Genomic DNA, 26,087 nt, shown 5'->3' with positions numbered 1-26,087 from the left:
TAATTAACAGCCTATAAGTATGCACCATTTAACCACCTTTTCTTATTTCCAGTCTGGTTGCTTTTCGTCTGTTTGAGGATTTAATGCGGTCGTGAACCCAAATCCCTCCTAGAAGGTAAACTACTCAAAATTAGTCAGGGATATTGGGATCTTTTAGTGTTTCACTTGACTGTTTATTCTGTGATGATTCTTTATTATTTACGACCCTGCTTTTGGCTTGTTCAGCACCTCATCCAAGTCAGCCTAGTCACCCGAGTCGACTGGAGTCCCTGAACAGTATAAACCCACAGGCAGCCAGAAAAGCCAAAAAAATGTCAGGTACAGGTAAACTCCACAAAACCAAATAAATTTGCAACTTCATCTTTCTTGTATGTGCAACTTTGTGACCTACAAACTAATCTCCTGTCACCTCTATCTTCATCTAATGATCGTTTGGCTCATCTTACCACAGGGTAATGTGGGAAATGAGTTTGAGGACGAGCCAAATTAAATTTGAAGTTAATTTGTGCTTTGGAGTTCTTAATTAACAACAGGTGGTCCCTACCCTGTCCTCATCATGAGGTTACCAGTTTGGCACAGTTGTATATGAACATATTTTGGTGTGTTATGATGACATCTTAACCATTACCTCGTTCTTTCAGCTACATTAGATTGATGGCTGAGTGTATGTGGCGAACAAGAATATTTCCCAAAATATAAGTGCTCCTTTAAACCTTATTTTTTGTTCTTCGTAGCCTTAAAAGCATGAATGGGTAGACAATCTGCCATAATTGTACTCACTATTGAGTAACCTTTCCTTTCTTGTGGCTATCGCCTTCTAAGTATGATCTAAATTAGTTGCTATCCACATGTATGTATACTGTATGTGCTAAGCTCTTTATTTAAACTGAATGTAGATGTGATTGGGGTAAGCTGAGAGATTGGTTGAACTTGCCCCCTAGCACATTGTATTCCACAATCACCATGCTGACAGCTGCTGTACCCAGCTGGTCAGAGCCATAATTAAGTTATGACTTCATATTGTGCAAAAGCCTTAAATACAGTAATGTGCCAAATGTATCTCCCATGACATCTTTGTAATGATGGAAACACTTAGCAATCATTCAGCCTGACAAAGCAATCCCTAGATGCCAGAGCAGTTGTGTGCCATTTTTTATTATGCTCTGTTTTATTGCAGATTTGGAGACATGACAATATTTCTTAAATGTAATGCTGATGGTACGTAGCAACAAGGGGAAAGTCTTACCCCTTCCCCTCCTATTCTTTGGCTTCCATGGTATTTTCTCGGTCTTTCAGAGCGGGCTTTCCCCCCAGTGCCAATGACTGACAGCAGCAGGTCGCCTGGGCCCTTATTTAAACGCTCCGAAACTCTAGCAGACAGTAATCCAGTGTTGCTGCTTGCTTCTACTTCATCCTGTTCTGGCTACTGTGCGAGGTTTCCATACTCCCGAAAGTCTACTGAGCAAAAGAACACAAGAAAATTACAGATAATTCCTTCCTTCGTTTGCTCCTGTCCCATTTATCCAAACAGTTTAGATTACTAATGAGGATAAAAATAAAATAATGTTATACATTTTTATTTTGACTTACTTCCAATTGCTTTTCCTCCCCCTCATTTGCTGCATTTCAAGATGCCAAATCAGTCAGTAGCATCAAATCACATCATGGATGGTATTTCCACAACCTTTGGTCGTCATCCAAAAGCCACTCTCGGCCAGCAGTCACCCTGTCATGACACCTTGTGCACAATGCAGCCTGGGGCAGTGGACATGCAGGCACCTCGCACCTGGATATGTTTTTCGCACTTACAGAGTTGGATCAAATTCCAAGTAAAACATTTCTTCATGATTAGACAATATTCACAAAAATAGCCGCAACATATACTCACCAATATCTGACCTACGTACAAGGCCTTCCACTTGACCTCTTAGCCATTTCTAGAATAAGGTCAAGGTTGTATCATGTTCACAACCGAAACACATGGGTGTTATCTCCAAAGAACATCTACACAACAGATGACAAGTGAGACAAATGTGAGCTGCACCAAGGACAGATAGCCAAGAATGAACACTAGAGGGCGTTTCTGTTCCTGAAATGTTCTATGGGAGTTCAACAACTACACAAAAAAAGATGAGACGGGTGTGTTACAATATAGAGCCATTGTTGTGTTTATTTACAATGAAGATAGCATTTACAGTATCGACAGAGTAGCAAATATTACAGCAGGGACAGAAAGCCAATAAGCAAAAGTCCCCTTAACTATTTAAATACACAAAAAGGATAGAGGTCCCTTGCACCATCAATCAACTGTTATTAAAGGATAAGGTCACCCTATAATATCTACTCACTCCCATGCGGATAGAAAGTCAGGTGATGTATGTAGTCCACAAAATATTTCTGGAGCTTCACAGCAAAAAGTGTTTGCAACAACTGCTCCCACTACACCTACTGGATGCATACTAACACTTTTAGCTTAGCAGCTACAGTGAAGATTTTGGCCTGAAAATGTGTCTTTTCAGATAAATCTGGGATCTTGGGGCGTCCACAGACTTGGATTACACCGGATGAGCTGAATTTGGCTTTCTTTTTACGACAACAAGTGGAGAATGCTGCCACGCCGTTTTGCTGTGAAGCTCCGGAAATGTTTTGTGGCCTACAAAACTTCACCCGACTTTGTATTAGTGCGAGCAAAGTACGAAGTAAATGTCCTTGCATTTGATGTTCATCCCAAAGATTAGACAACAGCACCTGAATTGGCATGCACAGGAGAGGTGGATCTAAACTCTGAGATGTGTCAGCTGATTAGTATCTGAGAAGAGACGGTGAGTGATTGAGCAAGAGGGAGGGGAAGAGGAGGCAATTCAATCCACCTTGGACCACTGTCTATAACACAAGAGACATGGTGTCCTGTGTGCAACAATATATAAAGCTTTTCATTTTTTAAAAGTTGTTCAAGTGAGCTCTTATTGAAGAGTTCAGAAGTCATATAAATCAGATGTTTACATGAAATATATTATTTTATATCCTTTAAAGATATGGTACAGGATTATTTTGTAATTTCATTGTTTCATCAGTGGTTGAGTTGTTGTGTTGTCCATGTCATAACCTCAATTCACCTTATGCTGCTGTCCAACAAAGTGACTTATTTTATGTAATCATAGGAGTCACCAAACAGCCATTCTGAATCCCACACAAAGGTGATTTAAAGGGTATCCAATTTTACACATTAAAGTGTGTTTACAGGTCTTGAGGAGTAATTCTTCATATGTGAAAAGAGTAGTGTAAAGCCTATTATGGCTCCAGAGGAAGCTGCATGTAATCTGATAAATTGCCAGTTGCATTGTGGGTGATTTGCCAAGAAGAATGCATGGTATAATAAAAGCTTGTATGAATTTTATTCATATGTTTCTGGTTGTTTCTAACTATCCATAATGAGACCGGCAGTGTTACAGAGGTGCAATGCTAGACCAGTGGACTGCTTTTTCAAATCCTGGCACCTACATTACCCACAAAGCAATTTAGCCAATAAATGACATCACTAGAGGTAATTTATCAGATTAAATGCAGCTGCTTCTGGAGCCACAAAAGGCCTTATACTTTCTTCACATATGCAGTTGTTCTCCAGTATTTATTTAAACACTGTACACTGGCTGTTTAGGGACATTTCATTCTCAGTTTGTCAGTCTCTATTTGATCAGATACACATAGGATCATTGTGGTTGGGGCCAAATGTACGCTAACAATAGTTAGGATTAACAGCCTATGTTAACATCATTTTTCGGCAGGTAAGAAATCAGGTGAGAAATCAGTAACGATACTGAAAACAGGTTGTTTCTTGTGTCTAATAAGTTTTTCAAAAAATACCTGCCCATAGAACAAGTGATAATTGTCAAGAAGCAAGTCCTTATATTTGCTGAGATGTTACTTTCTAGGTGATTGACATGTACAACATTGACGTATATTAAGTATAATGAGATATTTTGACCAGATATTGGACAGTATACTTGATGAGATTTAACTTTTTTGCAGAGTACTAATCTCATCATTCATGAATGAAAAGACTTAATGGCTGCAGAAAATGTCATGGCAATCATTCCAACAGTTGAAGAAGAGTCGGCTGGTTACACACACATCACGTAGGTTCAAGGCTATCAGGAAATCATGTGAATGAGAAGAGGGTAACCACTGCACACTTAGTCCATGCCATAGAGGTTTAATGATTCAGTAAATTTAAATTCATTATTCAGTCATTATCATTTCATTAAACCTCTGTGGCATGGAGTAAGAGTGTAGGTGTAAGTCTCTTTTCAATTATTCCAACAGTTATCAAGACACTTCACTGTGGACAAAAATGTCAGGCTGACAGGCTGACATTGAGCCATAAGACATACACTTAATATAAAAGGCTTTGCAGTTCAGAAGGACACATGCATCAGTGCCATATTAGTGTGAGAGAAAATGCTCCATGTGGTAATCTCACAAGATGCAGCAAACTACCCAAAATAATATAAAACAAAGAGAAAATTAAAATAGATTTTTATTTCAAATAAACATCACATAATCAACCACACATGAAATGATTAAATACACTCAAAATAAGATTTATTTGCCTCTCTACTCACTCACAGAAAAACAACACATGTATTGTAAAGCTGTGCCGAAAACAAGTTCTTTTGGCATGTTTCATTTCTCAGCTAGTGTTTTCTTAATTTACAGAATAAAAACAAACAGACAAACCTATGTAACAAAAAGAAAAAACAAAAAACACGTCTTAAAACATGTTCAACATTTCAGGATGAAAACTTAGCACCTTGTTCCAGTCAGTGTGATTCTTAGACTGGTGTATAGTGGATAAGAAACCATAGTACGGTGAGAAGGTTGGCCATGATGACACTGCCAATTACAAGGCATAACTCCTGCTGCTGTAGGATATTGAGGACAGTGCAATTTTAGACACCATGATAAGAAGACGTGTGCTGTCAGACACATAAACAGACTGACAGTAGAAATCATCCTAGGAGCCACATCCACAACTTCACCACATACTTGATGCTATACACAATGACTTTCCAAATAAAATACTGTACATATGTGTGCTGCTAAATCTGTGAACGTAAATGCAATAGTTTACATGAAATGGCTTCTATTCAGAGCAAATACTAAACCTTAACACTAAGGCACTGCTTAAAATAAAACGACAAACATAGCAGTGAGGTGTAACTGTGGAGACCGTCAACAGAAATCAACTCTGTGCACAAAGCTGAGCTCCAGTGTCTCTACAGGGATAAACTCACTGCACAAATGGACAGTGACCACAATACGCATGTAAGCATATTTAACAGTGTGACAGAAACACACTTTTTTTTTGTTTTTTTACTGACCAGAGGTAAGAAGAACGACCTTATGTGATCTGGCCACAGTGGTTCCAGGTGGTCGACACATGCTGATGCTTTACTTATATACAAACAACGAGAGGAGGATGGAGACTGACTCAGCGTCCCTTTTTGAGACCTGCCCTTTCTAAAATCAACTTTTCCAGGTACTGTATATATGCACACATCTTAAAAAAATGGTTTATTTTCTGTCAGTGCAAAAATTCTGAGTTCATGTTAGCATAATTACGCAGGTGTCAAAACGCATTCCTTCCACGGACACACACACACGCAAACAAACAAAAAGTGTAATAGTTTCGAAGCACGCGCGAGGGCAAAGACACATTTGCATCCTCTAAAGTCTTGCAGTCTTGGAGGATGATATCTATATTACTGTGATCTATGTAGAATGCAATAAAGAAAAGAGTAGAAAGATATTTTGCACACTGCATCGACAAGCAGATTTAGTCCGAGTGTAAGTGTAAATCACATTCAACATCATGCTGCTGGCCTTGTTTTCTTTGCATTAATAAATCCTTTTTATCAGAATTTCAAAATCAAAAATTGCTTTTTTTCAAAAACTAGTGGGGGTACATGCTACATTTCTTCCTTTAAGAAGATTATACTCTTTTGTGATAGCAAATGATTTGACAAAATAATCTAAATATTTTCTTTTCAAATAAATAATAGTCATATCTCAATTAAATATCTGGGGGGGAAACAGGGAATAAATAAACCTGCAGCTAAGATTTTATGCTGACTGTGGAAACTAAACTAAAATCAGCCCTTTATGACGAGGCTCTATTTTCGTGTGAGCAATTTGGACAAAGGGACACAAACTACATGTTCATGTGCACGATAAAGATTTGTAAAAGCAATACCACCCTGTTTTGTTCTTTTAAAAAAAAATAAAAAAATTCTGGGACATGGATGCTTCACTCAAAACATCTTCTGGGCGAGAAATAAGATCAGAAAATAAACAGATTCCATTTACACCTGCCATTAAAATCAAAATGCAGTTAGAAGATGCATCTGTACACTGCAAATACTCTTTTATGTACTGTATATATATATATATATTTACATAAAAGTAAATACACTGCAGAGGTATTGGTTGGAGTATTAGTTTTTCTTCACCACCACTGAGGTCATACGGGATTTAAATACATATGTCTTTATATCGGTGTTAAGGCATAAAGCTGACTTTAGGTGCAGCTTAAATAGACTTAAAAAGACATCTTATATCTGCATCAGATTTTGACGCCAAGTGTATTTGGGCCCCATGATTTCTGTCGTGTTTTTTAAAAGGAACAGTAATGTCTTGATACATCAGCTTCAGAACTATTAATACTGAATAAAATCTGTATTTAGGACCACTAAACACAGACAGCAGCATCAAAGCATGTGTATAGACATGTTCTGTCAAACCCAATAGGGCTTTTTGCCAGGTACACATGGTGTTTTAGAAGTACGGCTACTGTACAGTCAATACTTGGTATCTTTTTCAAGGATTAGATCTGGTAGTAAAAATGAGGACTTTTAAAAGGATAAGTAAGACGCAAAAGTGTATTTACAAATCACCAGGGTCAAACAGCACAACGTGAATTATTGACTTCTTTTTTTTCTTCAGGTGATCAAAATTGTTCAGGCAGCTACAATACAGTTTGCAGTCTTTGTAACACAGATCAAGACACCACTCTGTGAGAAACTTCAATTAGACTCGTGCTGTAAAACTTTGTGATGCACAAATACAAGAATTGTGCACACGCAGGCTCAGCAGAAGCCACTATGAGCCTTTTGTATTCCACAATAAAAATTGGCCGCACCCACCATCACACAGTGATCCAATGAATACACTATATTGTCTCTCTGCCACTTTACACGCCCTTTGTCTGTACAAGTTAGTGACAAAATCAGGACGAAACGGACGGAAGACGTATGGTTTCCCTGATGCCATAGTCTGCCTGATGTGACAGGATGAGGCGTGGAGGTGCGGAGACAGTGGTTATTCAATGAGCCTCTCCTACAACAAAAGCTGAATGATGTTTTTAAAGGTCCATGCTATATTCTCCATGAAGATCATCTAAGGCCACAATGTTCATAGAAGAAAGTAAAATGTAAACACTCTATAAAAAAAAGAGAGAGAGAGAGAGAGAGGAGAAATTATCATGACAATGTCTCCCTTGTAGGATAAAAGGCCTGTTGTTAGTGTCAACAAACAAGTGTCACAGGATACAGAACCACAAAGCATACATCTTAGATATGTGTTTAAAAGAGAGCATGTACCTTATGACATAAGGCACTTTAACAACTACTCCCAGTGCCCTGCTTTGGAGTAGATCCACTGTTAATCTCCTGATCGTCTTCATTCTCCTCTTCCTCCTCCTCCTGCCAGCGTCCGAGGTGGACTGGGGTGGGCATGGAAATGCTGGTACCAAGGCCACTCTGTGCCTGGAAACCTGAGAAGAATATTGATATAAGGTCAGTCTTTCTTGGCCTTCGGCCACAGTACATTGAACACCTAATGTACTCAGACCGCTGCGGAGCAAATGTGCAGCGGAATGTATCTTTTAGCTGGCTACACCTGCTGTGTGAGTCACAGGTCATAACAAGTCTGTGAGCTTTTGTTTTTGGGATTGTGTCTCAAATCTTTGGACCCAGCAGCACTGTCTTTTCACAGAGTTTGTATAATATGGATATAATATGGATTAGAGTTTGGAGGTTAAAATCTACAGCTAGAGAAAGTAACTAAGCAACCAACCGCTGCTAGTTAAAAAGGTGTTATTGATAACACTCCCTCAAGTGGTTTGTTAACACTAACATTGCTAATGCTAACTAGCTATTGCTAATGTCACTAACACTAGCTAGTTAACATTAGGGCAGTACAGTATGCTGTGTGCATACTGTAAAAAAACAGTTACATTTTTCCACAAACTGCCAACTACCAAGACTTTTGATGCCAACAAAACACAGTTAATGCGTAATAATGAGTTATACTATTGGCTGACAGACCTTGTTAGAGGCTGAAACCAACCATCAGAATTTTTACAGAGGTAAACTAAACAATCATCAAGACCCCAAAGTGGGGTGTTCAATGTAGCCATGCTGTTAGGCATAGTGAAGTTAGCAGAAGGGAAATGATTCAACCTTATCCCACTTCTGATTTGAAGCACTGAAGATTTTATGATCAGTGTGATTATTTTTTCAATATGTTTCCATGTTAATACTTATAATATATCATATAATATATTAATTTTTTGAACAAAGAGGAATATTATTGAAGGATTGTATAAGTATATTTTAGCCAATTTACAAATCATAAACAAATATTTAATTTTTTTCAAAGTATGCTGCAATGTTAAATATTTGTATATTGTATTTCTTCATGTTTCTAGCAGCCATTTCACTTTAGTTGGAAAATCAACTTGGAGAGACTTGAAACTTGTAATACGCCCCAGTGAGCTTCATATCTGCAGTAATGTTACTGTGCCAAGTTGTCAGTGCAGGTTTGGCTTCCGTGGTGCACTACCATGTAGTATAATGTAAGTTAGACAAATATTAAAGCGGACATAATTCCTTCTAAAATCTATTCTAATTTAATCTGATGTCTTTTAAGCCTCTGCTCAATTTGTAGTTTTTGATCTGACTGGAGCGTGTAATTTAGTGGAGCAGATTTAGGTCACAGCCATGATTTCAGCACTATAAGCAATCTTTTTCACATTACACAGACTCATTACATTTAATATTAACGTCAAAAGTCGAAAACGTCAAAGTCTAAAATCAAGCTTAACGAACAGAACTGACACTGATAGTAACTTATCAATTGTTTTATAGCTTAACTGAGGCTGCAAGGTTCTTTAAAATCAATATTTACCAGTGTTTGTGTGCAGATCTCTCATTGGCACTGGGCTCTGCCACTGCCCCGAAGTTCTCTGTGGATGGGAGCTCTGCTGGTGGAGCTGGAGATAAGCAGTTGTCAGTGTACAACAGAACAGAGTACTAATGTACAAGAGATACTGAAAAGTGTTACTTTGACCTAAATCTATCTTTTGAGTATACAAACGTTACAAGCACCTTTAAGAGGTGTATGTCCTGTATAATACTCAGAGGATATGTCTGGGGAGAATCACTTTAAAACTTAAGAGAGAAGACGGATAAATATATTAATGGAAGTCAACTGCAGAGCCTGGGGGCGGCAGCTCAGGAAATTACCTCATGCAGGTAGATGGCGTGAAGACTCATCTCTGCTGAGGCAAACTCTGACTGCAGTGTGTTGCTCCGGATGCGAGAGTCACTGTTAGTCATACTGAAAAAGAAACACAGCTGTTTATTTAATTCTAAAAGCTACAGTATATAAATAATGCTGCAGAAAAATGTGACGCATGTTAAGTACCTGTCAATGATGGTGCGATCGCTGCGGTACATGGTGCTCTCGGGGTGGACGGATGAGGGCAGGAGGCTGTGCGTGCGGCTGCGGCCGGGATGTGCGAGCTGAGAGGAGGACAGAGAGGCCAGGACGCTGGCAGCAGCGGAAGCAGTGGTGCTTGGTGGGATGAAGCGATGGTCTCGGCCTTGTAGTCCTGACGCAGTTAGAATGGGGTGGGCCAGGACACTCGCCAACAGATTATCAGGCTGGAAACAGCAAACATCAGAGCCAATAAGTAAATACAATTAAAGTAGAATAGAAAAGAAAAACATTGACGCTAAAATTCTTTGGGGGAAATACCTGATTAAATTCCTAAAATATCCAGTGGTAATAACTATGAATTATTTTCATTTTTGTTCTAGTTAAAATGTATGAACCGACTGTCAGCGATATTAATAGACAATGCAATTTGATTAGCATGACTAATAGCTTTAGTTCACGTGTGGTGCACACTATTTGTGTCCTCTGGGTTTCTTACCCCAGTGGCAGACTCGTTGGACTGCAGTGAGGTGCAGAGGGGAGCCTCAGAGAGCAGCAGCTGGGTGGAGGGGCCGCCCTGTGCATCGTGCTGCACCTTGTCCTTCAGATGACTGATAAACACTGAGCTCTCCTGAGGCGGCTGCCAACGCGGGTTCTTAATGGTGAAATGCATGAGAGACAGCTCTGTCTTGCCATTTTCAGCCTGTTGGTATATGGAGGCCTCAGTCTGGCCCTCTGACATCCACTGCAAATAAATAAAGTTGAATTTCAATTCAACATTATAACATTCAATTAAATATTCTCTAAGACCTTTGCTTGTTGAGAGTCAAATTCTCTCCAGTCTAATTTTAAAAAACTTAAGAATTGAGTGGTTTGTATTTGATGTAACAGAAGGAAGAAATCATACTGTTGGGTTTCCGTGACGCCTGATGTCCATCTGCGCAAACGAGCAGATGTCTCCAACACCAACCACTTCCACGGTGAAGTTCCTGAAGAAGTCGATGATCTCTAGAGACTTATTTCTCAGGAGGAAGATGAGAATGAAGGGTGTGACGATTGGACTGAGCAACTCCTCCAAGATGAACACCTGATTTGGACAGAAAAACACTAAATGTACATTCTGAAATTTACACATAGTCAAATGTAGATCAATGTTCCCAAGAATTCATTAATAAATCCAGACTGCATCTCAGACCCAGGAGCCACTTTAACAACTTCATCAATCACCACAAAAAAAATCATCCATAAATGTATTCTGACAAATGTGTTCCAATCCACAGAGTTTCTCCGCCCCTCACCGCTTTGTACTGGAACAACTGCGCCACCTCGTCACGGGTCTCGCTCTTGTTAGCAGTGCCCCTCCAGTGGTCTGGCATGTAGTGAATGTGTGCCAGCATGCACTGCAGCAGCTGTTCTGGGCACCACACCATATGCTCATCTGGGATGAAGGACCTGGTGTAGGACAGGTACAAAATATGGACATTTTTCAACAGAACTGCTGGACATGTGAGATGAATTGGGGTAATAGGATTGTTTTGTATGATAAAGTTTGATTTTTATGACTGAAAATCTTGCAATATTCATTAGTAAGAAATAAAGTACTCCCCCAATTTGAAACAAGCTTCTGCATACCATTAAATACAACTTAATGAATTAATTACACAAATTGGATAAATGTAATAAATATGTTGCAAATCATAATCTATTACAGAATAAACTGTATATCTGTATATCATAAACAGCAGGAAAGCTCACCTGGTGATAGTGATAACCACCCCCAGCACAGTGATAGCGGTCAGAATGTGCTGCACTGTCAGAACGTCCTCATCATAGACCGTCAGCGCGATGAGCACAGCCAACACTGAGCCCGAGAAGAAGGCAACGTTCTTCGCCATCACAGTCAGCAGTGGTGATGTAAAGGAGTTCATGTATTTGGAAGTGGGTTTGTAGCCACGGCCTAAACGTCCGTGCAGCTCATGGTTCAGCTCGTTGAAGTGCCGCAGGTATAAACGGCCGTAAAGGGACCAGCGTCGTGCTCCCAGGCTTCCGGGTTCTCTGCGGATTATTTCGGTGTAGCTGAAGAACGCGTAGAGCACCTGCCACACCAGGATGAAGGGACATAGCAGCAAGTTGGCCAAACCCATCAGCAGGATGACTCTACTGAGCTGCTGTGCGAGCTCTAGCCGGTTTCCACTCTTCTTGTACTTGGGGTGCAGGTTCCACTTATTCTGAAACAGAGAGCCAGGACCCCAGAAGAGGATTAGCTCAAAGTTGTACTTGAGGCCCTGGGTGAGGAACACCACATTGCCCAGCAGGGGGAGCTGCAGCTGCACTGGCAGCAGTGATTTGTTTATCATCGCCACCATGTAGTTCTTGAATCGCAGTATGCGGTGATAGATGTCGAGCTCCGTCAGCTCTTTCTTGTGTATGCACATTTGCTGCTCTCGTTGCAGGCTGATGAGCCGGTCCTGGACTTCCTGCCATGTGACGTTGCATAGTTCATCCTGGGACGAGGAGGCAAGGAATACAAAGTAAACCAAAAGATTGACGATGCATGACAAACATCATCATTTTAGGTATGGTTATCTTCATGTCATCTTCAAAGAAGCATAAGACATTTGTCACATTGATTTGAATGACATTTCCCTGTATGTAATGATAAGGTCTCCAGGTGCAGCACCTACCATTCTGATCTTCAGCGCTTTGATGTAGAACTGCCTGATCTCCCAGTAGCTCAGAACATTGCAGAAGACTTTGATAAGTCGATAGATCCAGAAGATGGCTGCCATGATGAGGAGGAAAATAATCCAGCTGTTCTCTTGAATGCTGGAAAGAAACAAAAAACCTTTTTAGACATGGCTGGCTTCATGTTTCTTGTTAGTAATGGCTTTTTGCAATTCAGACATGGCGACTATGTAAATGTCAGCTACAGCTGTAATCAAACATTAGAGACAACGCTCACGCAATATTTAGAATGGGATGGAAATATAGGGACACTTTAGATTAGGAAACACATATAAACATTAGCTAGTTGCTTTTAGCATGCAAATTAGTAGCACACTGGCTCTTTATGAATCGTTTTAAAGCACTTATCAATGCCTTGTCCTGTGTGACCATATTCTCCAACTAAAAGGCCATTAACTAAGAGCTTTACCTCAATAACCTCCTAACTGCTTAGTCATACTAAATAAGGAAGTTGTTGTACTTACAATCTTAATATGCTTCCCTCAGTGTGGGCCTTAAATTATGATATATTCTTATGTAATAAAACACATAACTACAAGTGTTAATAGTCTTCAGATAACTCTAAATTAAGTCTTTTTAACTCAGAATTAATCCAAAATTTCAAGTGAGGTCTTTCTCATAGCCACTTCACTAGTTTAACACTAGTGAATTGGCTAGCAGGTTCTACTAGACAGGTGGTTCACGGTATGGCTAACTTGAAATCTTGGATTTAGAATTTATGTTAAATGACATACATCTAATTGGACGCATAGTACGACATTGTAAATCGACCCTTTAAATAGTATTTAACTTATAACATGATAAACAGAGGAGAAAATGAGCAACTGTTGCTTTCAGCGTATGTTGTAATCTATTAAAGTATTCATGTCAAAACATGTCAAAACACAGGACACACTGTGCATTAGTTAACAAAACTTATAATCATGCATTAGCCCATATCAGCACAAATGTTGCTGCTCCTTTAAACGTCTATATCATTTCATATTTCTGAGTCAAAATAAAGGTTAAATGAATTAGGTCACTTTGAGACATAACAAACAAAATATTAGTTTTCAGGACATGGATCTGGCTTTACAAGGGAAATTAGAGACGGGGTATGAAGAGGACAGAGAGGATCCAAACTGTGGGACAAGCTGTTCCCAAATTAGAATTCCAAACGTTTGTACGTCATTGACTTTGATATAAATGACTATTGAGCCACCGTCAAAACAGGAACAAATTGATGACAGGCCTAGCTGGAGAAAACAAGTAGAGGCTAGGTTACATCTTGATCTTGGGAAAAAAAAAATAAAACAATTCTGACAGCATGGGGCTAGGGAGAGAGTGGGGTGGGGCAGGAGGGTCTGTCCCTTGAGGCCAGCTAGTGAGGTGTCATGTGGTTGTCAGCCTGCTGGCCCAGCCAAGTTGTCAGTATTTCGCCAGGACAGTTTTACCTCGTCGAAGCTATCAGTTACATGCATTGCCATGTTCCCTGAAGCAAATCTGACCACAGTACACAAATACCTCCCTCCAAGTCACCATGAGGAATGTTGCAATTTGAAGCTACCAATCTCAGGTTGACATAAACAACAAAACTGAGAAAGAAATACATTTCTTAGAAGGAGTTGTCACTTAGAAATAATATTTCTTACGTGTTTGTTTATTTTATTTTTGAGTATTGGGTGCTACTGTGAGTGTACAATGAACGTAAAGATCATTAATAATAAATTAAAGACCTTATGCTTTTGCACAGAACGGGTCTCTAAACAAATCAAACATTTAATGCTAGCTCTTAATCTGCCATTACCTCTGGCACTTTTATCTGACATAAATTACTTATATTTTGCAGATATCTTCAAAACAATAATGCACAATAAATAATATAAAATCTGTGTCACGTTGACATACTTGGGCTGTGGGTTACAGTTGCTTCTTTTAAGTTTAAAAATAAAAAAAAGATGTTCAGATGAGTCGTTGTCTAGCATCATAAATACAAGAGAGTTCTCATGATTTTCTGGGGTAAATAAGGAAAGCCATGGCGTAGATCTCAATAGGCTACTGTTCCATTTTCGTTCACTGTTAATGCGACCGAATCTTGAGGTCTGAAGCGACATCCTGCACAATCCAACAAAAAAGTAAGTGTGAAAGTCTGATTGCATCTGTATTAAGCCAGACAAATTAAATCCCTCTAAAGGCCTGTCTCTAAGGGGCTCTAATAATATCCAAGACCATGTCTGCTTTAGAACAAAGCGCCTTATCAAACTGGCTGGAATGAGAGAACATCACTTTATGCGGCTGTACAGCCTTTTTGATTAATTCGCCTCAACTTTAGACTGATTTTGTTCTATTTAGGAAAACACACTAAAGCTCTCCTTAATAGTGTGTTAAAGATGATTACCTCTCAGTGCACTGCTGGCTGGGTAGGATGGCATCTGGAAGAGTGACCTTGTTCCTGTCGAGCGGATTGTGGCCTGGGCCGGTGTGGTTAACTGCTCGATTGGCAAACAGGACGTCATACTCCACACAGTTGACCAGGAACGTTGTGAATGTGACAACAAACAAAAGCTGACTGTTAGGAAGGGACGAAAAGGGAAAAAAGAGATTAGGTTTCATACAAGAAAATAACAACAATGACAAAAGAGATTAATACTGGTATATAGTATTGTGATAAGTGAATGTATTTCATTTCTCACCATCAAGCCACAGACAGTGAACTCAGCATATATAGAGAAGTGATTAATGTTTGAACTTGCAGATGAATTGTGTTTCGCTTATTTAATATGTTCACAGATGAGCTGCAACATTTCATTATTGATTCATCTGCAGATTATTTTTTACAATTAATTGTTCAGTTTTTAATGTGTGAAAAATGCGTTGCTCATCACAATTTCTCAGAGCCCAAAGTGCCGACTTCAAATTACTTCTTTTGTCTATCCAATAGTTCAAAACCCAAAGACTCATTTACTATAATGAATGTTAAAGAAAAGCAACAATACTAAATCCTAAATAAGTCAGGGTGCAAAATGAACTTTTTTGTCGACTGGCCAAATGTCAAGTAAGTATTCAAATTTTACCAGCCAATCAATAGATTACCATTGTTTTTTTTGGATTTGTGTTTGAGGTTCATCAACTAGCCATTTGTATTTGGGTGGTGGCTGGTGCTGGTAAATAAGTAACAACAATAATATAATAAGTATATGTAAATAGTAAGAGAGCAAGTAGTAAATAAATAAATAGTCACAATTCTTCTTTTTACTGAGAAACAACTGTTTCACATGAGACTCAAGTACAGCTGGTGTTGAAATCATCTGGCTGAACTTGTTCATGCTGAAGCCTGAGGCACGCTTAACTGTCATAAACACCATGAAGAGGAAGACCCAGGCTTTACTGAAAATAAATTTCCTGTTAAAAACTTGATGATGTTTTCCAGGAATCAGTATGATACTCACACGAGTTCAAAGAACTCTGACAGCATCATACAGGCAAAGCCATTCTTCTGATGGAAATGATAGATGTGGACAGGCCGGTTAAGGAAAAACACAAACAAAGACACCTGACATTTGTCTAAATCATCAAACTCAACGCTTCCAAGAAAATTCACTTTCCTATTGATCCCAGAAGCACTGTAAAAGTAAGTGGCTGTCAAGAAGTAAACATTGTGGAGTTCAACAGATTCTATATATGACTGCTGACATGCATCTAAATAAATATGTGTGTCAGCATGGCATGATGCCAATGACATGTTGGGAGACCTGCTATTTAACTACACTGTAATTTAAAAGGATATCCTTGTGAAGAAGTTATCCAGGTTCTTGATATGGTGCCATGAGTCTGCAACACAAACAAAAGCATTAGACAGCTAGAAACCCCTACAGAGTAAACAGCCTATTAGTCAGTGATATTACAGATGCTTCAGTCTACATGACATGTTTACCTTTTAGGCCTTCTGGCACATGCACTATTAAATCCTCCTCCCCTGGTGGTGAGTCCTCCTCGAAGTCCTCAATTCTCTGATACTCCTGGTAAGCTTCAAAGTTGGCCATTGTGCTTTTACATTCTTATGGTCGCTCCCTACTGACGAGCTAGTTGTAGTAAACACTGTGTGGAAGTGAATGCAGTCTCGCAGCCTCAGTACATCGTGTAAGCTAGCCTCTCAGCAGCCCAAGCAGTTCAGATGAGGGGAACGTTAGCCACGGCTAGCATTAGCGTGCTAACTTGCTAGTCTAGCGGACAACGCTCTTGTACGTCTACGCTACCATGTCAACATGTAATATACTTGGTAGCAGATAAAATATAAGAGCTCGAATTTCCCACAGACTGACTACTGGATGTTAGTTGCCTTAAAATAACGTTAAAACCTAACTCAAGTGTCTGCTGTCTGGTTAGCCTGTGAATGATTCAGCCTCTCGTGTAGTCACGGTGACACGGTTTGTTTTGTTCCCGACTTGCTCCGTCCATCTGCTGATCCAGATCTGCTTTCGTTCTTCGCTTTGAGAGTCCAATCTGTGACCACAGCTGCGTTTAAATCACGACACGGTGGTCTTCAGTTTGTCCCGAGGTCCGCTGGTTGCCTTCCAAATATACACCATCCTCTGTGTGTCCACTGTTTTTGTCTTTCGCAAATAAATGTCAACAAAACGTCATTGGCGCCACTTCCGGTTTTTACTCGCCGTCATTTCCGGGTCAGGATTGTAGTTTTTTTCGCGTTTTCCCCAAAGAAAGTCAGATTTTTGTCGTGTCTCTGTTCAACAACGTTGCCCAAATCGTTAAATATTCGTCAGTTTGTTGCCTGCTATGAAACAAACCTCCTTTTTGCCGTCACAACCCGATATTTATAGTAAAGATGACCTCCTCTCGAGCTACATGCAATGCACCATGGGTCAGAGCCAATATGGCAGCCTGCAGGTTGCCTGTGGATTACTGTACAGCTTAACGATTCATTTGATCTAATGAGCGTTTTTTAATTAGAAAATAGGCGTGAATTATGTTCCAGCTACTCTGTTGTAGAGCAAACATCAGCGCTCCGGTGCGGTCATTGTCGTTATACCCGCGACGCGGTAAAACAGCAGAGATATGGAGACTTGCACGGTAGGGTAATGTGACCCGGCAACTACTTCAGCTAGTGACAGCCGACCTGTAGCTGCTATGTGGGCCATGTGTTAGTTAATCAACACTGATAAGCTTAGCCTACTTTGATTTTCTGAACAGAACATCTTTGCATATGAGGTTTCATTAGTGTTCATGGATAGATAGACAGAGTACTTAGGAGCAGTGTGTCCTAAAGTAATGTAATACTATTTGTTTCCCCCATATTATTATGTTAATATTATGATATATATAGTATATAATATTATAATGAATTATGTTTTACTGTTTCTCCCTTGTTGTCTTCTTACATACGTCCTTTTGTATCTGCCATAAACCTCTAACTTGGACTTCATCAGTAAATAAGACATTTTTTCTGGTCATCTACTGTGAGCCCACCTGGAGCGCTTGGCCCTGTTTCCCCTCCTGAGTGGTTTAGAAACTGCTACCCGTCCTTTGAGATCACTACGAGACAGCATCTGTTGACAGTACTTTTGCTGCTTGGTGTCTTGTGTTGTTTATTGAGCAAATTCTGTATCAGTGACTCCATCTCTCAGTGAACCAAGCTTTATGTATTGATCACATGATGATGTGGTCACTTTGGGTCTGCCTGATCGTGCTTTGGATACAACTGATGCACTGTCCCCTTAGAAACCTTTAGTCCCCCCCCTGCTCAGAATAACAGTTTGACTTCTGACACTTTCATTTACTTCCTTGAGTCCTCAACCTTTCCAATTATTTCCAGGTTTGCGTGACTTTATCAGAGATTTTCAACGTGGTCTCTTTTGGACTCCACTGTAAATGAGTTTGTAATCCCAAACAGACAATAATTAGATGACAGAAAGTTAAAAGTTAATGAACAACATATTTGTGCTTAATTGTATTTCTTCAAGTCAATGTAAAACTGACAAAACGTCAGGCCTGTGGTGAATTTTCATAATCAATTAATTGTTTCAGCTGCTCCAGTGTCTTATATTACATCACTGTGAATTGAATTACTTTGAGTTTTAGCCAAAACAAGCAACTTGATGCAATCCCTTCCTGTTGAGTCCAATGTAAGATTTATATAAGATTAATTAATGATGATTGATTGAAAAAATAATCATCAGATTTATACTAGTTACATCCTTTTTATATATCAGTCTGAATTTCTTCAGCCTTGACCATTGTTACATTAGCTTTGTAATACTTTAATGATCAATTATTGAATGCCTAATTGTATTAAAGCAACATTATGTAGAAACTGTCGATTTCTACAGTTTATCATTACATCATAACAATGTTACGTGTTGAAAACTTGTATGTTGAAGTAAACATGTATGTAAGGCTGTGATCCTCCCCTCTCACTGAAGCTACATAGTGCAGAAACAAGTGATGAGGGGGCGGAGTGGCTGAGACAGAGACACCATTCACCCTATTACAAGACACTGTACCAAAATGATTTTAAAGCTTATATTTTAAGGTGAAAAAGTTACATAATGTCACTTCAATATTCTTTTCTTATATCCAGGTGGTACACATCTCCAGGATCTAAAGCTCACAGCTCCTCACAGCGGACTGGAAATGCCGTCAGCCGTTTTTGGAGCCTCACTCAGAGAGCTGTCCGCCACTCCACCACCCGAACATCCAAACCCCCGGGAGTGGCTCTGAAGTTCATCCTGGGACCAGCAGCGCTCACTGTCTCCGCACGACTGTTTTGCCACGTAGCTTACTGCGAGGCAGATGAGAATAACAACATCCCTGTGGAGGTTGTAGCCAAAAACCCTGTGCCTGAGTTCAAATGGCATATCCTGTGGGAATTTGTCAAGCCTCAACTGTTTGCTCTCATCGGTGCTGTTGTGGTAAGCTTAAACTCAGTTCACCCAAACATGCTTTCAGTGTTTATAAAATAAAATACGATGTGACATCAGTATTTTTCTTTCCAGCTTGCCTTTGGCGCAGCTATCTTGAACATAAAAATCCCCCTGATGCTTGGCGACCTGGTGAATGTTGTGGCAGGCTACCTGAGAGAACATACAAGGAATTATATCCGGGAGATAAGAGGTCCAGCGCTAAAATTACTTGCAATGTATGGTCTCCAGGTAAGTAAATAAATCTGTCATTCTGCCAAGCAATTTCACAACTTACTGTGCCAGAGCTTTGACAAGAGACGAGTACAATAAGCCATAGTTTTTCTACTGTCAAGTGGAGAGATACAGTACGTCTAATACAACTATCATTGCCCAGTCAGGTGTTTTATTTGCGCATGGAGTCTTGTGCTTGTACTTTTAATATAGGGCAGTGGCTCCCGACCTTTTCGTATGACCTAACCCCCACAGCCAAATGAGTTCATCACCTAAATAAATTGTTTATAGCTGACTCGAGACGTGGATGTATTTTTTAATCAAATCATTAATTAAAATTTTTGAAATTGTAGTTGAGCTACATTTACAATCTCTCCATTTACAACGTAGCAACAACAGAAGTCTCCCCCCTGGGGTGCAAGTACTCCTGTTTGGGAATCACTGATATAGAGGATAATAACTAGACATTTATTTCTCTGTTAATTACCTGTGAAGAAATGTAGGGGGTGGACACCATAAAAGTAACACCTGGACAATATAACAGCTCTGAAATAACGACCACTTTATGAAGCTTTTAATTGTGCTATATTTTTACTGAAACTATGTCAGAGAAGCGTTAATGAAGAAGACAAGTGTATCTCTATGATACCAGGCTGTAGTTGGCGTGTTAATCATTCTGCTCAGTTATAGCTTGCCGATGTTATGGCTTGAGAAAGTCAATTTTCCTAAGAGCTATGATGCTTATTACTCTAGCATGTTTGCACGTTCTGTTCCACTCACATCCATTGTGAAGAAAAATAATCTGCAAGAAAACCTATAAATGTCACAGCCGCTTTTTTGGAAAATGTTCTGCTGCGCTGGTCATTAATCACCTCCTTTTTGCAGGGCCTGCTGACAAGTGGCTACATCATCCTGCTTTCCAGGGTGGGGGAGAGAGTGGCAGCAGACATGAGGAAAACCCTTTTTGCATCTTTACTGAGGTACATAAATCCATCAGTGTTGCATGGTACAGTAGAAGCACTGGTCACCTGCTGTCATTTATATGCTAATGGTCCATTATTAAGCTCATGGATGGACTACATCTGCAGTCAGTGTTATTTTTTTTGTCTCAGGCAAGATGTGGCTTTCTATGACGCCAATAAAACTGGACAGCTGGTGAATCGTTTGACTGCTGACATTCAGGAGTTCAAGTCATCCTTTAAACTTGTCATCTCTCAGGTATGAAGTGCTATATTTGTGATGTAAAGTAATAAGTAACATGCTATATTGTTTGGGTCTCCTTATTCCCATGTTTTGTTTTGTTTCTTGGACATCTGCAGGGACTGCGGAGTATCACACAGACAATTGGATGTTTCGTCTCTCTTTACGTCATCTCCCCCAAACTGACAGGCTTGACAGTAGTTGTCCTCCCGTGTCTCGTGGGAGCAGGTGCACTCTTTGGCTCGGTCCTCCGCAAACTGTCGCGTCTGGCTCAAGAACAGGTGATGTAGTATTATCATTTTGGTAGTCACAATGGGCTGCAAAATCAGAACAGCTGTAACTCAAAATGACAGAGATATAAGCAAGAAAAACATGCCTTTTTTTTTTTTTTTTACGAAAGTGGTCAACGTACTCTACCTCCTCTTCTCTTAACACCGTATATATAGATATTTAGATCTGTTCTCACTTCCGCCTACAAATATTAAAAAGTTTCTTTACAATTTCTTCTTGACACCTACTCAGATTCTCATCATTGTGTGGGCTGACACGCAAACAGAAAGATATGTCTATGTTAATGCTTGTATTGTGAGATATATTACTATAAGTCCAAATAAGTTAAAGTAATAAGCCTTCGGCAGTCTTTGCCTTCAGATTTCTGGTGGTTTTGAGAACCAATCTTTGCACTGATACCATGAAACTTAAGTATGTTATTACACAACAAACCAAGCTATTCGTTTTCAGTGTCTGTACTTACAGCATGTATATTTGTTGGACAAACAAGGTTTAATATGTCTTGACTTAATTGTGCTTAACTTAAGGTGGCAAAAGCAACAGGAGTGGCAGATGAGGCACTTGGCAATGTGCGGACAGTGAAAGCTTTTGCGATGGAGGAGCGGGAGCTCCAGTGAGTGAGACCACGTTTTGATGAACTCATAGACTTAGACTCAGTGTGCTGTACGTCAGAGAAAATGTTGGACACACATGTTTGCTTCCTAATTAAGGCCTTATCTGTGTGTGTAGCATTAGTGGCCAGTGTGGACTCGGCGTATGTGTTATGATATTGGAGTATTTGTGTTTGGACATTGACAGAATGGAAGTTTCTGTAACTAAGCAACAACTTCTACCAGAGTATAGTATCTGCTTTCTGTCAACAACGGCACAGGCATGCATTGTGTACACGAATGGCCACGTGATGTGCGTTTTCAGGGGTGTTAATGTGGACAGAGATTATTTCTGAAACGGTGCTCATACCCTCATCAGGACAGAGATCAAAACCCTGTTTCCGAAAATGTATGAATGAAATCTTTTCCCTGCAGGTTGTATGCATACGAGGTTGACAAATCATGTGACTTGAATGAAAATCTTGGTGCTGGAATAGCGGTTTTCCAAGGACTGTCAAACATCACCCTGAACTGTGAGTGTATTTTATGATGAAAACAGATAAACACGTCTCATGATGCTCTGTATAGTCATGTTTTTGTGTTGTGCGCTGTTAATACAGGCATTGTCCTCGGAACCATTTTTGCCGGAGGGACTTTAATTGCGAGCAACGAAATGTCCCCTGGAGACCTCATGTCTTTCCTGGTTGCCTCTCAGACTGTTCAGAGGTAGAAGACACAACTTGTTCTACAATCACTGCTCTTTATGACCATTTATAGTCAACGTTATTCGTTGAAATGTAGCTGATGTTTAGGCTATAACTCCTGTATTCTCTTTGTTCTCAGGTCATTGGCCAGTATCTCCATCCTTTTTGGACAGGTAGGTAAAAAATGATATATGTGTGTTGAGCGTGACTTATAGGAGTGACACATATTTGTAGAAATGTGAAATATTATTCAGGCAGAAATCAAGCCAATCTCTCTTACGTTCGTTACAGATGGTGAGAGGAATAAGCTCTGGTGCTCGGGTTTTTGAATACCTGTCTCTGAAGCCGACTATTCCCCTGTCCGGAGGAGGACGCATCCCGTACCATTCTCTGACAGGAAGAGTGGATTTCATGGACATTTCATTCAGGTGAATACAAAACAAAAGTCAATTTCAAGACAACTTTAGACGCTAACTGAACATGAATATCAGATGATACTTTTTTTTTACTACTTCTAGCTATCCAACAAGACCTGGCCATCAGATCCTGAAGAGTTTCAACTTGACACTGCCACCGTCTAAAACCGTTGCGATTGTTGGAGAATCTGGAGGAGGTAACGATTCAGATTGCAAACGTGTGACGTGTAAACGATGTGATCGTGAGCCTGTAATGATTCATTTGATACATTTTAGGGAAGTCCACTGTGGCGTCCTTGCTGGAGCGTTTCTATGACCCGACCAGTGGTGTTATCATGCTGGACGGACTTGACATTCGAACTCTTGATTTGTCCTGGATGAGGGGACAAGTCGTTGGATTTATCAATCAGGTAAAGACCGGACAGAGTTTTTGGGTCTGAAAAGTGAAGGCAATGCAGAGATGCTTTAAACCTACATTTATCTCTATTCGCCAGCAGGGGGCGACTCCACTGGTTTCAAAATTAAGTCAGACTGTATGTAAGCTTATAAGAAAATGACCCTACTTCTCCTTTTATTTGTTACCTCAGTTAATAGTTTCCTAATGAGTTTGTGTTCTCAGTCGCTAGTTTCAAGTCTTTTTCAATACAGCATGATGTTCATATGTAAATGATGATCCCATTTAGAGTAAAACACACGATAAAGCAGCGTATTAAGTTGCTACTACCGCATGACCTCGGGGTCTCCATCATATCCAATCAGGATACCATCTCCAGCTCCACCTCCTTGTTAAAAAATGGTCACTTCTGGCCTCGAAATCCAAGATGGCTACAGCCATAATACAAAACTTGAGACTTCAGAGCGGTAGTCCACAAAGTGATGATGAAGATATGTTGGGTTTAGGTTAATTATTAATTCATCTTAGTTTGTCATTTTAAGCAAACTATTATTTAGAAACATTTTTACATGTCCAGTCTTCATCACCAACCCTGTGTCTCTGCAGGAGCCCGTTTTGTTTGGATCATCCGTCATGGAGAACATCCGCTTTGGGAAGCCTGAGGCCACAGATGCTGAGGTCATTAACGCAGCCAAGCAGGCCAACGCTCACCGCTTCATTACAGCTTTCCCAGACGGCTATAACACCGTGGTTGGTATGTGTCCTCGTTTAGGTATTTACAAGACACATAAAATTTGTGTTCCATTTAAATACTAAGCCGTTCTAACCCAGGTGAGCGAGGTGTGACGCTATCAGGTGGCCAGAAACAGCGCATCGCCATTGCCCGCGCCTTGATCAAGAACCCCAGCATCCTGGTGCTGGACGAGGCCACGAGCGCCCTGGATGCAGAATCCGAGCGTGTGGTGCAGGAGGCCCTGGACAGAGCCACAAGGGGTCGCACTGTGCTTATCATCGCCCACCGGCTGAGCACCATCCAAGGGGCCGACCTCATCTGTGTCATGAGCAACGGCCGCATTGTGGAGGTGAGGTATTCGGAGAGATGGAGGCGCTCTTATCTCCTCTCGGCTTCTTTATTTGACTTACAAGTTCAAAGAGGTACTGACAAAGAGATCCTACAGGTATATTGTTCGCTTCCATTTCAATGCACTGACTGTGATATATAAGTTTTGATGTTATCTAACAGCTCCCTCTTTTCTCTTAAGGCTGGGACTCACTTGGAGCTGCTGAGCAAAGGAGGACTTTATTCTGATCTGATCCGCAGGCAAAGAGCTGAGGGGCAGAAATGAACACACCAGAAGTTGTTTACCGTAGCTCTACAGTGAGACTACCAAGAGTAGTGAAATTCATAGGGAAGTCTTGCCTGAACAGATAATTCATTTTAAACACGTTATGTAAATTTAAAAGCTAGTTTTATGACAAACTTTATGTAAATGTGTAAGCGGACCAACTGGATGAGCCTGTGATGAGGAATAAACCACACTACTGTACAGTATCTCACTCAAAAGGATATTTCATAACACTGTTTTTCTCTTATCCTGTACAGAATTATAATTATAATGTAATAGAAAACATAATTAAACTTTGCTTTAATGAGAATGTACTGTATTTTCCTTGTGTATGAATCACAACACAGATTTGTCACACGTACAGAAGAAACTGAACACTGCACCTACATAACGAACAGTATGTTTTTCGTGGATGGTGTCATTTCTTGTTGTGATTCTGCAGTTGAAATCTTTTTGCTCTCTACGGGGAAAAAAGGAAGCAGGATGTAATTTCTACTCTGCGCTTCAGTCGCTCCTCACAGTCATCCATTCTGTTTAGATGTGACATCTTGGGAGGAACGGCTGTTCTGGCACCAATATAACCTCCCTTACAGGGGTGTAAACTTTTCAGGCACAAATCTACCTCAGGATGTGTCACACTAACTGCAGTCAAATCTATTTTATCATAACTGCTGGAAAGTACAACATTTTTACAACCACCTTTTTCCCCTGAATGTGTGATTTATGACTTTAAAGGATAAGTTCACCAAATTGGAACTGAAAATGACGACATTATCTACTCGGCTTCATGATGATGGAAAATTGGGTGAAGTTTCGTACTCGGCAAAACATTTCTGGAGCTTCAGGGCAAAACAGCGTTGTAGCATTCAGCTAGGTAACTGAAGTGGATGGGGACTTGTTTTAAAACCTTAAAAAAAAAGAGGAAGAAAAACATAAAATGGCTCCATACAACTTGTCTGGTGTAAAAAAAGAGACCTTTCCGATGCACCCACTTAAGATGGGGTACGCACTAATGCTTTTTAGCTGAGCAGCTAGTGAATATTTTGGCTTAAAAAAAGGGTGTAAATCAGTTTGCAGAGCTTCAGATGACTTGAATTGCGCTGGACGGGCTGTGCGGAGCCATTTTGTGCTTTATTTCAGTTGTTTTGTTTATGTTTTAAAACAAGTCCCCATCTACTCAAGTTGTTTAGGAGTCTGCTGTGAAGCTCCAGGAATGTTTTTTGGACGATGAAGCTTCACTCGACCTCCATCAACACGGGGGTGAGCACAGAATGACTGAATTTTCATTTTCGGGTGAATTTATCCTTTAATGTCCCTTTTGACATGAATGTCCCTGGTGATTATAAGCCATCACTGTTCATTAATTGTATTATGTGCAATAGAACAAGTGAGAAGCTAAGATTTGTATCAATTTGAACATTAAACTGGCAGATTAGGCTTCACATCCTGCAAAGTATGTGGGTCTGAGAGTGAATATTGTACCTGAACAAGTTCACC

At 40.1% G+C, this 26,087-nt stretch overlaps 2 protein-coding genes across 5 annotated transcripts; one reads left to right on the top strand and one right to left on the bottom strand.

Annotated features, from left to right (window-relative positions):
* Positions 1-1,254: 1,254 nt before the first annotated feature.
* Positions 1,255-17,118, bottom strand: atg9b (autophagy related 9B). Of its 4 annotated transcripts, none has more exons than XR_014623650.1 (15): positions 16,436-17,118; positions 16,289-16,332; positions 15,951-16,015; positions 14,900-15,070; positions 12,462-12,603; positions 11,533-12,281; positions 11,076-11,229; positions 10,685-10,864; positions 10,277-10,522; positions 9,766-10,004; positions 9,585-9,678; positions 9,247-9,331; positions 7,659-7,831; positions 1,889-2,004; positions 1,255-1,458 (listed from the first exon to the last, which is right to left on the bottom strand). XR_014623650.1 is itself a non-coding variant. In XM_084368139.1 (14 exons), the coding sequence occupies exons 1-13, from the start codon at positions 16,542-16,544 to the stop codon at positions 7,677-7,679; spliced, it is 2,433 nt and encodes an 810-aa protein (XP_084224265.1). In that variant the 5' UTR covers positions 16,545-17,118; the 3' UTR covers positions 1,257-1,455; positions 7,659-7,676. The 4 variants fall into 4 exon arrangements, 2 of the variants coding, with proteins under 2 accessions (XP_084224265.1, XP_084224264.1); XR_014623651.1 differs by lacking the exon at positions 1,255-1,458 and adding an exon at positions 1,626-1,786; XM_084368139.1 differs by lacking the exon at positions 1,889-2,004 and having other exon boundaries at positions 1,257-1,455.
* A 252-nt stretch (positions 17,119-17,370) lies between these two features.
* On the top strand, positions 17,371-24,900 carry abcb8 (ATP-binding cassette, sub-family B (MDR/TAP), member 8). The gene is made up of 16 exons (XM_084368140.1): positions 17,371-17,589; positions 19,097-19,427; positions 19,512-19,667; positions 20,535-20,629; positions 20,762-20,867; positions 20,969-21,130; positions 21,668-21,753; positions 22,166-22,263; positions 22,351-22,456; positions 22,574-22,607; positions 22,726-22,862; positions 22,953-23,047; positions 23,127-23,260; positions 23,851-23,998; positions 24,076-24,326; positions 24,507-24,900. The coding sequence occupies exons 1-16, from the start codon at positions 17,486-17,488 to the stop codon at positions 24,588-24,590; spliced, it is 2,127 nt and encodes a 708-aa protein (XP_084224266.1). The 5' UTR covers positions 17,371-17,485; the 3' UTR covers positions 24,591-24,900.
* The last annotated feature ends 1,187 nt before the right edge of the window (positions 24,901-26,087 follow it).

Source organism: Pagrus pagrus (genome assembly GCF_965226575.1).
Source record: "Pagrus pagrus genome assembly, chromosome: 12".
Taxonomy (NCBI): Eukaryota; Metazoa; Chordata; class Actinopteri; order Spariformes; family Sparidae; genus Pagrus; species Pagrus pagrus.
The sequence above is the reverse complement of the archived record's forward strand: the minus strand, read 5'-3'. Positions and strand labels throughout refer to the sequence as shown.